The sequence below is a fragment of the Tamandua tetradactyla genome, chromosome 18, assembly GCF_023851605.1.
Source record: "Tamandua tetradactyla isolate mTamTet1 chromosome 18, mTamTet1.pri, whole genome shotgun sequence".
NCBI lineage: Eukaryota > Metazoa > Chordata > Mammalia > Pilosa > Myrmecophagidae > Tamandua > Tamandua tetradactyla.
In genome coordinates, this window is record NC_135344.1 from 56,805,623 (window position 1) to 56,818,817 (window position 13,195).

At 35.8% G+C, this 13,195-nt stretch overlaps 1 protein-coding gene across 1 annotated transcript in view; it reads right to left on the bottom strand.

The window, feature by feature from the left end:
* TAF4B (TATA-box binding protein associated factor 4b) overlaps positions 1–13,195 on the bottom strand; it is a 171,259-nt gene that overhangs the window by 72,045 nt on the left and 86,019 nt on the right. The window contains exon 10 of the mRNA XM_077135737.1: positions 1,470–1,639. Coding sequence (XP_076991852.1) covers positions 1,470–1,639 — 170 coding nt within the window. The remainder of the gene's footprint in view (positions 1–1,469; positions 1,640–13,195) is intronic.

The following is a 13,195-nucleotide window of genomic DNA, read 5'->3' on the forward strand; positions in this document are numbered from 1 at the left end:
ATTTCTAAAACATTAGAAATAAACAAGTGCTGAGCTCTGCAAACAACTTCAGGGTTTAGTGAAAAATCAGGTGTTCTAATTTCTTCTATTTTTTTCACTAAATTGGTAATAAAACACAATAAAAAACAAAGTTACAGAGTTAAACACTGTAAAAATAAGCACAAACTCTCTTTTAAAATAAAATACTCTAACAAAGTCAACATAACTGATTAAGGAATCTAGTTGGTGTTTGCAAGCTTATGTGAATTTACTGAATGCTATGCCTATACAGTTTAATTTAGGAAGAACATTGGCATATCTAATCTCCTAACATTATTCAAGAAGAAGAATATTTTTTCCAAAAAATTCTTTGGGCAAATTAATAATTTCTGTTATTAAGGAATGGCCTCTGTCCGAACTATTCTGTAAAAATAGAATTTTACTATAAATTGAAAACATTTTTAGAAATACCTAACTCCATTCACTACATTCATTCTAAAGTTTTGTTGTATTAAAAAACAAACAAACAGGGCGGGCCATGGCGGCTCAGCAGGCAAGAATGCTTGACTGTTATGCCAGAGGACCCGGGTTCGATTCCTGGTGCCTGCCCATGTAAAAAAACAAACAAAAAAACAACTTAGAGACTTTAGAAGTAAGAATTAGTACAGCTTTCCATCATATTCAATAACAGGTTTGGCTTCACCATTAAGAAATAAAAATACACATAGTTGCCCTCAGAACTCTCCAAAATCAGAGGTGAGCAAACTATGGCCAATGGGCCAAATATGGTCTGTTCTGTGATTAAAATTTTATTGTAATATAGTGCGACTCATTTCTTTACATAAAGTATCTCTCCAACCTTTCTCTTTTACAGTTACGTTTGTGGAGACTGTAGTAGTTCACCTTACTGCAAATTTTAGATCGAAAAACAACTACAAAAAAACTGTTTAGCTCCACAGTACCACTGGTATGCTTGTTTTCAATTTCTTCCACACACTGCAGCCAACTAAAAACTACTTCTGGACTTAGAGAGAACTTTAATATTCTAATTTAGTTCCTTAAAGGCAAGACTGAGTTTAAATTTCAGGGATAAGAGAAAGAAAAAAGATCTTAGTCTCATTGGATGTTCCCATATTTTATAAACACAAGTAATAATAAGCATACATTTGTACACATATATGTTTACACTAAACAAGGAAGGAACGGGACAGAAAAAACAATGCCAAATGTGTTTATTCACATGAAAACACACATGTAATTGATGAATAAATTATTAACTTTCATTAAGTTTCTAAAGCAGAAATTATAGGCTATGTTATTTGTTAATACTCTCTAAAACAAAATATTTCTTTGTATAACATCCCTGAAATCCTGATTATCACTATAGCCTTATTTAAGCCTCAAAGTTAAGGACAAACAATCTAGGAATCTCTTCTAGTAACATTTTCCCTAAAGCAGACAGTCTTCTCAGGTCAGTAATCATAACTTACCAATGTCTAAAATTTTCTTTTGTAGAGCTCCAATGAAAAGAAATGGTTCATCTCTACATGAATGAACTAATGTGCCAACCAACTCAGAGTTTGTTGCTAAGATGCAGGCATTTTCTTCACTGAGATTGACCCCTGCCATGGAAGTCACATCATTGATGTCATCTTCATCTCTAATAGAAAAAAAAAAGTTATAGCTTTTTGGTTGTGTGTGTGTGTGTGTGTGTGTGAGAGAGAGAGAGAGAGAGACAGACAGAGAAAGAGATGGAGGGAAGGACGGAGGGAGGGCAGAGACAGTGAAAAGACAGAGGGATGGAGAGAGGGAGGAGAGAGAGAGCGTAAGAATATGAGTGATTTAAGAAAGAAAGAGTTAGAAATTTCTACTTATAATGATAATGACTCATTTTACTCAATCATACAAACAAGAAGAGAACTGAAGAAAGGCTATCTTTCTCCTCATCAGCTTTGAAAATTAACTGGTGTTTCAACCACTAGTATATATTTAATATTGGAAAGATGATTCAGAAGCATCTTTGTCTTCTAGTGTCCATCCTTCCCTCTCTGTTTGGTGAATGAGACCACTACAAGAGATTCAAAAGTTACACTAGATCATGCACAAATCCCTTGGAATGAAAGACAAAGAAATGAAAACAGATACCTGTTTTCACCCAAGATGTTTAAAAGTCACTCAAAACACACCAGTACAAGCCAATGTTTCACTGATGGACAGCAGAAATTCCAAGGTTCCAAAAGATCCACACCCCATAAAAGTCCTTGAGAAAAAGCTTTGTTGACTAGCTATTCTGAAATCAAATGGTTAAAACTCATTTTATTTTTCTGCTTCAGACTTTTAGTATGCTCCATCTGTATCAACTGAATTTGTTAAAAGACATTCCCTAACAAATTGTAGTCAAGTGTCTATATATAAAATATAAAATTGTATATACATACACATAGACATATAAACTATAAAACTGAGCTCCTTGCCTCGCATCAGCAAAATTAACATTGTCTTTATCTAACAGAACTGCTAGATGGTGATAGCACTAAGAGTAGTATATACATTTGGGGATAGAAAAGAGAGAGAGTTAAGTACTGAAATTTCCTCACAGCATCCTTATCACTAAATGCAATAAAAATATGTTACACAATGATAAAGCTTTCACAATGTGACTCTGTGATTGTGAAAACCTTGTGTCTGATGCTCCTTTTATCTACCACATCAACAGACGAGTAGAACATATGGAATAAAAATAAATAATAGGAGGAACAAATGTTAAAATAAATTTAGTTTGAAATGCTAGTGATAAATGAAAGTGAGGGGTAAGGGGTATGGTATGTATAATCTTTTTTTTTTCTGTTATCGTTTTATTTTTTTTGTTGTTGTCTTTTTATTTCTTTTTCCAAATCGATGCAAATGTTCTAAGAATGAGGAATCTGCAACTATGTGATGATATTAAGAATTACTGATTATATATGTAGAATGGACGATATGTTAATATTTTTGTTTGCTTATTTTTTTAATTAATAAAAAAATGTGTTACAGGTCATAGCTCACACATCAATGCATAACATAATCTACACGAACATTTTCTTATATAAAATTTGATGCTGTTTCTCTTTATTGTGAGGGCCAAATGGTATATCATGGAATCTCCTGTGAATAAATTGAAATTATGAACCTCCCTATGATAAAGCATTTGTGCACAAAAAAGGGAAATAAATCATAATCATCAAGCACTCAAAAATGAAAGCATCTAGTGTTGAACTTTACAAAGTAGTAAGTACATTCACAGCCTCTTGCCTTTCACCTCTCTTTTCTTGCAAGAGTGCTCACATGCTTCTTCTCTGTATGTATACTCAATAATTTGTTTTCTGCCTGCTTAAAAAAAAAGATAGTACAGTCAACAAACAGGGACGTACAAGAAGAAGAGACTGAGAAACCACAGTCAGTGATTATAATTCACTCGACAGCTCCTGATGTTCATCTCCCACCATGAAGGGAATCAGGGGCAGGTGGCCCAAGCCTTACCTGATGGATGGCTACAGGCTGGGAAAGTCACAGGGTCCACTACAAGTACACAGTGGGACAGAGCCCAACACAGAACCAGATACTGGCCGTAGAAGTGAGAAGACAGTATCCTACAGTTTTAGCCCCTCCCAGTCATATGCCAACAGGCACCACTTTTTCAACTGCTGCATAGGTGAAATAGGTAGCCAAAGAATGCCAGCTACTGGGCAGGCTGGAAAGCGAAGGGAAAAAAAGAGCATTTTGAAGTTTTTCCAGACCCCATCCCAGGCCCCACTGGATATGGTTTATGCCCCATGAATGGGTACCCAGACATGTTCTGGGAAATACTGATGATCCAACTATCAAAAAAGAGCCTTAATACAAATTCAAGTAACAACGAAATCCTAGAAAAGAGAGAGAAATTGACCTTCAGAATAAACTCATCAAGTTAATCACATAACCAGATATCAGTAAAAAGTCACAAGGCATACTAAAACACAGAAAGATATGGCCCAGTCAACAGAACAAGTTAAAAAGTCAGAGGAGACACAGAATTTGGAACTAATTAAAGATGTTCAAACAAATCTCTTAAACAAACTCAGTGACATAGCTAAAGACATAAAAGGTATTAGGAAGACACTGGGGGGTTTGAGGGTAGTTCAGTGGTAGTATTCTTGCCTGCCATGCAGGAGACCTGGGTTCAATTCCTAGTCCGTGCACTTCCCAAACAAACAAAACAAAAAACCCAACAAAAACAAACAAACAATATTCAACAAAAGATGCTGCTACTCATACCAGCTACTCACATGGAAAAAGAATGACATATGACCCTGCCATTCAGTATACCAAAAGAAGACAACTATAACACTGGGTGAGCATAAAGAAGAATCTGAAAGAATACATAGGAAGTAACACATTATACTGAAACTAAAGAAGTTACAGATGAAATTAAGACAGAGAACAGTAGATTTGAAGAGGCAGAAGAAAGGCACAGTGAGCCAGAAGACAGAACAAGTGAATTTGAACAGACAAAAGAATAAAGGGAGAAAAAAAATGGAAAAATTTGAGCAGGGTCTCAGGGAAATGATTGGCAACTCAAAGCTTGAGTTTAAAATACTGACAGATAGACAGGTTACAGAGTTTGTTAACAAGAGATCTACCCCCACAACAAAAATTTTGCAAGCTGAAAAGAAAAGACAGGAGAGAGGCTTGGAGCAGAGTATACAAATGAAGATTATCAATAAGGATAACTAAAAGGATAAAAAGAGAGGAAAAAATAGATCTCACAAACAAAAGCCAAAGCATAGAATGTTTGAAGTACTGCTTTTACAATAATAAACTGAATGTTAATAGATTAAACTCACCAATCAAAAGACAGAGATTGTCAGAATGGATAAAAACATGTGATCCAACTATATATACTGCTTATAAGAGACTCACATTAGATTTAAAGATAGAAGTATTCCGTTTACAAGTAATCACAAAAAGCTAGGTTAGCTATACTAATATCAGACAAAATAGATTTTAAATGCAAAAAAGGACACTATATATTAATAAAAGAGGCAATTCAACAAGATGAAATAACAACATAAAGATCTATGTATCTAATCAAGAAGCCCCAGAGGACACAGGCAAAATCGAAGGGAGTAAAACACATCTCTAGAATAATAGTGGGAGACGTCAACACATGACACATTTCAATAGATGGAATACTTAAACAGGGCATTAAAACATGCCTGTTTTAATAAGGAAACAAAGAACCTAAAGAATACGATAAATTAGACCTAATAGACACATATAGAACACTGGACCTCAAAACAGTAGAATATTCATTGTTTTCAAGTGCTCATGGAACATTCTTCAAAATAGACCATGTTTGGGGGAACAAAAATGTCTCAATAAATTAAAAAGGATAAAAATATATAAAACACTTTCTCTGTTCATAATGAAGTGAAGCTAAAAAATCAGTAATAGGTGGAGAAATAGAAAATTCACAAATTCATGGAATTAAACAACACATTCTTAAACATACGGTAGGTCAAAGAAGAAATTGCAAGAGAAATAAGTAAACAGCTGAGACAAATGAAAACAAAAATACAACATATCAAAACAGATGGGATACAACCAAGGCAGTGCTGAGACAGAAATTTATAACCCTAAACGCCTACATTAAAAAGGAAGAAAGAACTAAAATCAAAGACCTAACTGCTCACTTGGAGGAACCAGAAAAAGAACAAAAAACTAATCCCAAAGAAAGCAGAGGAAAGAAATAAAGATTAGAGTGGAAATAAAAGAAATTGAGGATTAAAAAAAATACAGAAAAGCAATGACACAAACAGGCATTTGCACACCAATGTTCATAGCAGCACAATTCACACTTGCCAAAAGATGGAAATAATCCAAGTGCCCATCAACAGACAAGTGGATAAACAAAATGTGGTATATACATAGGATGGAATTCTATGCAGCAGTAAAATGAAATGAGGTCCCAAAGCGTATGACGACATGGATAAACCTTGAGGACATAATGCTGAGTGAATTAAGATAGACACAAAAGGACAGATATCGTATGCTTTCACTATTACGACTATGGTAAGGTTTCAGAGGTTATACTGTAGAATACAGTAGACCTAGAGACACACAGAGGTTACAGACGGGGAAAGACTACCTAATGAGGCTGAACTTAAATGTAAGGGAATGGACAGAAGTGACAGTAACTATCAGTGGGGCAATAAGTAACATTGCCATATTGAAGGTGAGTATGATTGAAAGGGGATGTATACCATGTATCCCACTGATTAAATCTACAATTATAAATAAGTTCTCACATGAACTATTTCAAAGGTTTGATACTGGACAAAGAGTAGAGGGGTGTGGGGGAAAACTAAAATTGCATGCTTTGGCCAGTAGTTAACAGGAAGACATCACTGTACCACAGCATTACCAAGGGCAACGAATTGGGGAGAAGAGACAAGTGATAACGGCTACCTTTGAACTGATATTTGGTGACAGTGTGTGTGTCAGTTCTTTGTCACAATAGACCAATGAATACTGTCTAGAACTGAGAGTGTTACTGATTGTTCAACCAAGTGAGGATACTATAAGACATGATTTGTTTATTTTGGATGTTATCCATGATGCTCAGCAGATGGAGGGAGTTGAAGAGTACAATGACAGAACAGAAAGGTGAACTTTGATACATTTATATGATGGAATATAGTGCAGCTACAAAAAGGAAGTATGTCGAGAGACACGCAGCAAATTGAATAAACCTTGAGGACAATGTATTGTGCAAAATAAGCCAGAAACAAAATAAATATGCTAAGATCTCTTTCAGAAAATACTTATAAGAAAACTGGAGCCTAGACTGTAAGCCCTTCTAGCAGCCACACTTATTTTGAAGTTGTAAGTACATTTCTAGATTCTGAGATACTGAGTTATAAGTGTTTCGAGTGGTATAACCCTGGAACTGTGAGTAACTCTGTGCTACCTAAGAATAAGAAACGGTGTACCACAGCCCTGAAAGTCATAATAGCTACATATAGTAACAGTTAAAGTAACTGAAAAAAAAAAAAAAAAAGATCAGGCCTCAATGAGAGATATAAAAACAAAGACAATCTGGCTGGGATTAAGGTAGATCAGAATACAGGATAAAAGATGATAGTGTATATAATTTAGACCTCCACTTACCGTATAAGACCAAAGGCAGAGAGGTTTATTGTGTCTAGAGCCTAAATTTTCTGTGATACACAATCTAAATCAACCTGTCTGGATGGCTCATTTTAAACACCCAAACTCCTAGAATACAGATAAGGAATAAGGCCTTGTGATTCAGTATAATACCTGGACACATCTCAGACTATAATGTGCTGACAATTAAAAAGTACTGGGTGCATGGGTAGTTCAGTGGTTAGAATGCCCACTTTCCATTCAGGAGACCTGGGTTCGATTTCCAGAACATACACCCTCCCCCCACCCCCAAAAAAGTACTGGTATTCCTGGACCATGTACCCCCCATCCCCCCCCGCAAAAAAAGTAATGGTAGAGTCCCTTGAGGGTCTGAAGGATAAAAAATATAGAGAGAGAACTATAAACTTTCCCATCTGGAAAATCCAGATACTCTCAAGCATTGGGAACTCCAAAGAAAATAGGCCAAGCCCTTGATTTTCAAGCTTGCCCTTATGAAACTTATACCTGCAGTAGAGAAGCTAAGACTACATATAACTAGGCCTAAGAGTTGCTTCCAGGAACTCTTTCCTTGCTCAGATATGGCCTCTCTTTCTTTAAGCCCAACTCTGCAAGGAAAATCATTATCCTCCCACCCTACATGGGACCTGGCATTTGGGAATAGAAACCTCCCTGACAACATGGGACCTGACTCCCAGGGATGAGTCTGGCCTGGCACCATGGAACTAACAATGCCTTCCTGACCAAAAGGGGGAAAAGTATAATAAAATAAGGCATCAGGGGATGAGAGAGATCAAATGTAGTGAAAAGGCTATTCTGGAATAGCCTTTATGGAAGCTTCAGTTAGATAGCGCTAAATGCCATGGTTTGCTAACCCCCAACCAACATACTCCTGTTACCTCTTAAGAACATCTAGGGCTCTGAGACTCTAGAAAACTTTCACGCACTAAGTTTGCTTTCCTGAAACCTGTAATATCCAGAAGGTTCCTAAGCCAGATAAATCCTGAAATCCAGAGGAACCAGCCTCTCCAAAATAATCAACTAATTAAGTCCCCCTATTCTTTAGTGTCAACACCACTTCTCAACATGAAAAAGAACAGGTACTGCTTAAAGATCCCTATAGATTGGGAAAAGGATCAAAGGAGAAGGAGGAGTTATAATAGGAAAAATAATATTTAACAAATGAGTACAAATGCTGAATCACTATACTGGTATTTCTTTTAGCCTTCAGTGTTTTGAAGCAACTAGAAGGAAAAATATGAAATAGTGGAATGGTAACCAGTAATAAAGTCTGAAGTCTGTTCTGTAACTACCTGTTGAAGTGTATTTTGAAAGTTATTGCTTTTTCTTTCTTTCCTTTGTGTATATGTTATATTTCACAATAAAAAACACTTACCAAAACTGGTCCTTTCAGAAGATCAATAAAACTGAAAAAACCTTAGCTAGACTGAGAAAGAGGAAAAGAGAGATGCCAATAAATAAAATCAGAAATGTAAAGGGGGCCATTACCCCAGACACTGAGAAATGTAAAAGATCATAAGAGGATACTATGAATAACTGTATGCCAACAAACCAGACAACTCAGATGAAACGGGCAATTTCCTAGTAACACACGAACAACATATTTTGACTCTAGAAGAAACAGAAGACCTCAATAAACCGATCACAAGTAAAGAGAATGAATCAATCTTCAAAAATCACCTAACAAAGAAAAGCTCAGGACCACATGGCTTCACAGGTGAATTTTACCAAGCATTCCAAGAATAATTAATACCACTTCTGCATAAACATTTCCAAAAAAAAATGAAGAGGGAGAAATACTACCTAACTCATTCTGTGACACCATTACCCTAGTACCAAAGCCAGATAAAGATGCTACAAGAAAAGAAAACTTCAGACAAAATATCTCTGATGAACAGAGGTGCAAAAATCCTCAACAAAATACTTGCAAATCAAAGCCAACAGCATATCAAAAGAATTATACATCATGTTCAAGCGGGGTTTATTCTAGGTATGCACAGGTTGTTCAACACAAGAAAATCAATTAACAAAAACAGCACATTAACAAATCAAAAGGGAAAAACTACACAAGCATATTGATTGATGCAGAAAAGGTATGTGACTAAATTCAGCATCATTTTTTTGATAAGCATAGTTCAAAAGCTGGGAATCGAAGGAAACTTCTTCAACATAATCAAGGCAATAGACGAAAAACCTACAGGTAACATCGATTCAACAGTGACAGACTGAAAGCTCTCTCTAGGATCAGGAATAAGATAAGGATGCCCACTGTCACTACTGTTACTCAACAGTATGCTAGAAGGTCTAGCTAGAGCCATTAGACAGACAAACAAACAAATAAATAAATAAATGGTATTCAGATTGGAAAGGAAGAAGTAAAATTTTCAGTATTTGAAGACAACAGGATCTTATATCCAGAAAGTCCTGGGAAAATTACAACAAAGCTACCACATCTAATAAACAGATGTGAATAGACCTACCCCAAGACACTTCGTAATCAGATTGTCAAATGTCGAAGACAGAATTCTGAAATTAGTAAGAGAAAAAGTCAACCATCGCATGCAAGGGTAGCTTGATAAGACTATGTGTGTTATTTTCAGCAGAAACCATGGAAGCAAGAAGGTAGGGGTATGATATATTTAAGAAACTGAAAGAGAAAAATTGTCAACCAAAAATTCTATATCCAGCAAAACCGTCCTTCAAAAATGAGGAAGTATTCAAAATATTTTCAGACAAACAGACGCAGAGAATTTGTGAGAAAAAGACCTGCTCTACAAGAAATACTAAAGGGAACATTACTGGCAGACAGGAAAAGACAGAATGAGTTTTGGAGAAAAGTGTAGAAATGAAGACTATCAGTAAGGGTACAGAATAAAGTCATGATGCATGCAACAACGTGGATAAATCTTGAGGATGTTATGTTAAGTGAAATTAGCCAGAAACAAAAGGAAAAATGCTGTATGGTCTCATTAATATAAGTTAACATTAACGAGCGAATTTCAAGAGATAATGTTCAGAAAACACATTATCAGGAGATGGAAAGAGGGTAGAGTTTGGACATTTGATGCTGAAGGAGTACAGAATGTTCAAAACAGGATTGATTGTAAAGATCCAGAAATAGCACAATGCTATCTGATGGCAGCACAATACATACAATGAACAAAGCTGAATGTAAAAATGGTTGAAAGAGGAAGGCTAAGGGCATGTATGACACTAGAAGGGAAGACAGAAGATAGAGACTAGGACTGTATAACTTAGCAACACGAAGAGTGGACAAAATAGTGATTAAATGTAGAAATATAAGAATGTTTTTATATGTGAGAGAACTAATGAATGTTAACATCACAAGGTGATGAAAATGGGATGGTATATGGAAAAAATATGATGCAAACTAGGGTTTATAGTTTAACAGCAACACTGTAATATGCTTCCATTAAATGTAACAAAGGCAACAAATACACCAAACCTAAATGTCAATAAGAGGGGGATACAGGGAGGGGTATGAGATGCTTGGTGGTGTTAGTATTGTTTCTCTTATAAATTTTACTTTTTATTCTTTGATTTTGTTTCCCTCTTCTTTCCTCCTTCGCAGAAGAAATGGGTATGTCCTCATATGTCACATAGAATGTTTTGGCAAATGCATAACTCTGTGATTATACCAGGAACCACTGTTTATTTAGGATGGATTGTATGGGGCATGAATAAAACTGTTTAAAAAATAAACAGAACTATCCAAGTGTTGGAGAAAATGTGGAGAGAGATATGTACTTATTCATTGTTGGGAGGGAAACAGAGTGGCAGAGCCTTTCTGAAAGGCAGTGCAGTGGTTCCATAGAAGGCTAAGGAAAGGGTTGCCATATAATCCTACAACCCTGTTATCAGCTATAAACTCAAAAGAACTGAAAGTAGAGACAGGAATGGACATTTGTACACAGCTGTTAATGGTGGAAGTATTGATGATTTGCAATGGATGGAGGTGGAATAAAGGTACACTGGCAGATTAAGGAAACAGCCAAATGTTATGCACATATACAACAGACAAGAAGGAATGAAGTTGCAAGGCAGAATTAGGTGAATGAACCTTGATGACAAATATACCAGAAATAAAAAGACAAATATTGTAACACCCAACTAATATGGACTAACTATAATGTGCAAACTCCAAGAGCTGAATTCAAGAGCAAAGGTTTTCAGGAGAAGGCTTATTATAAGGGTTCCTAGATTGTAAGGTTTTACAGCGGCCACATCTATTCCTGAGTTGTAATGATTACTTCTAAATTCTGAGATGCTAAACTCTTTGTGTATAACCTGGTCATCCCCTGGAACTTGGCATATCTATGTGACACCTGGCACTCAAAGCTTGAGTTCTGTAGCTACAAAAGTCAGCATTACCCATACTGCAACTATTTAAAAAGGTGAAAGGAGATCAGATTTCAATTACAGATATGAATGAAGCTAATCTGGTTAGGGTTAAGGTAAATCAGATTAAAGGATAAAGGCTGATACTGACTATGTCTCAAAACTTCAACTTCTATGTGAGAAGGAAGAGATGTTTATTTCGTGCAAAATTTATATTTTCAGTAGCACGCTATCCAATTTAACTTGTATGGTCAGTTTATTCAAACACTAGAATTACACGGAACCTTGAGGGAGTGAGATCTTGTTTGTTAGTACAGGTTAGTGTGATGCCCCAATACATTCAGAGTAATCTTGGCAGATGATTAAGAAGTATTGGCAGGGGGTGCGAGGGTAGTTCAGTGGGAGAATTCTCACCTGCCATGTGGGAGACCTGGGTTTGATTCCTGGTCCGTGCACTTAGCAAAACAACAAACACCAACTAAACAAAAATTCAACAAATGGTGATGCAATAACGGGATACTCACATTGAAAAATAATAAAATGTGACCCTGCCATACAGCATACCAAAAAAATACATATATTGGCAAAGTTCCCTTGAGGGACTGGGGAAAAAAAGTGGAAATATTAAACTTCTAACCTGGGGAAGTTTCTCACAAGCACTAGGGACTTTTAATTTAGTAGGCCAAGTCCTCAATCTTGGGGCTTGTCCTTATGAAACTTATTCCTGCAAAGGAGAAGCTAAGCTACTTATAATTATATCTAAGAGTCACCCCAGAGAATCTCTTTTGTTGCTCAGATGCAGCCTCTCTCTCTAAGCCAATTCTGGAGGTAAACTCCCTGCCCTCCCCACTACGTGGGACATGACTGCCAGGGGTATAAATCTCCCTGGCAATACGGAAAATGATTTCAAGAGATGAGCCTAGCCATGGCATCGTGAGATTGAGAAACCCTTCTTGACCAAAAGAGGGAAGAGAAATGAAACAAAATAAAGATTCAGTGGCTGGGAGATTTCAAATAGGTCATTCTGGAGGTTATTCTTATGCATTATACAGATATTCCTTTTTAGTTCTTAGTGTATTACAACAGCTATAAGGAAATACCTAAAACTATTAAACTGTAAATCCCATAGCCTTGATTCTTCAAGATGATTATTTAACTATATAGGTTTTGACTGTGGAAACCTTGTGACTGACACTCCCTTTATCCAATGTATGGACAGATGAATAAGAAAATAAAGACAATAAATAAATAATAGAGGAGGATAAGAAGTATGGGATGTTTGGGGTGTTCTTTCTTATTTTTATTTTTATTCTTTTTTTTAGAGAAATGAAAATGTTCAAAAGTTGAGTATAGTGATGAATGCATAAATATGTAATCATACTGTCCCTGATTGTGAACTCTGGATGATTATATGGTATATAACTACAGCTCAACGAAATTGCAATTAGAAATTATAAAATAACATAAAAACTTTAAAAAGCAAACATAAAAAAAGTTATTTCCTTACAATGGGCAAAAGAAAAATTTTAAATTTGTATTTCAAACTACCAAATGAAACATGCAATATGCCAGGAAACAATAAATATGATCAGACTCCACCTTATCAAATGTCATAGAGGTGGAGGCTGAGAATAATTCTAAGAATCAATTT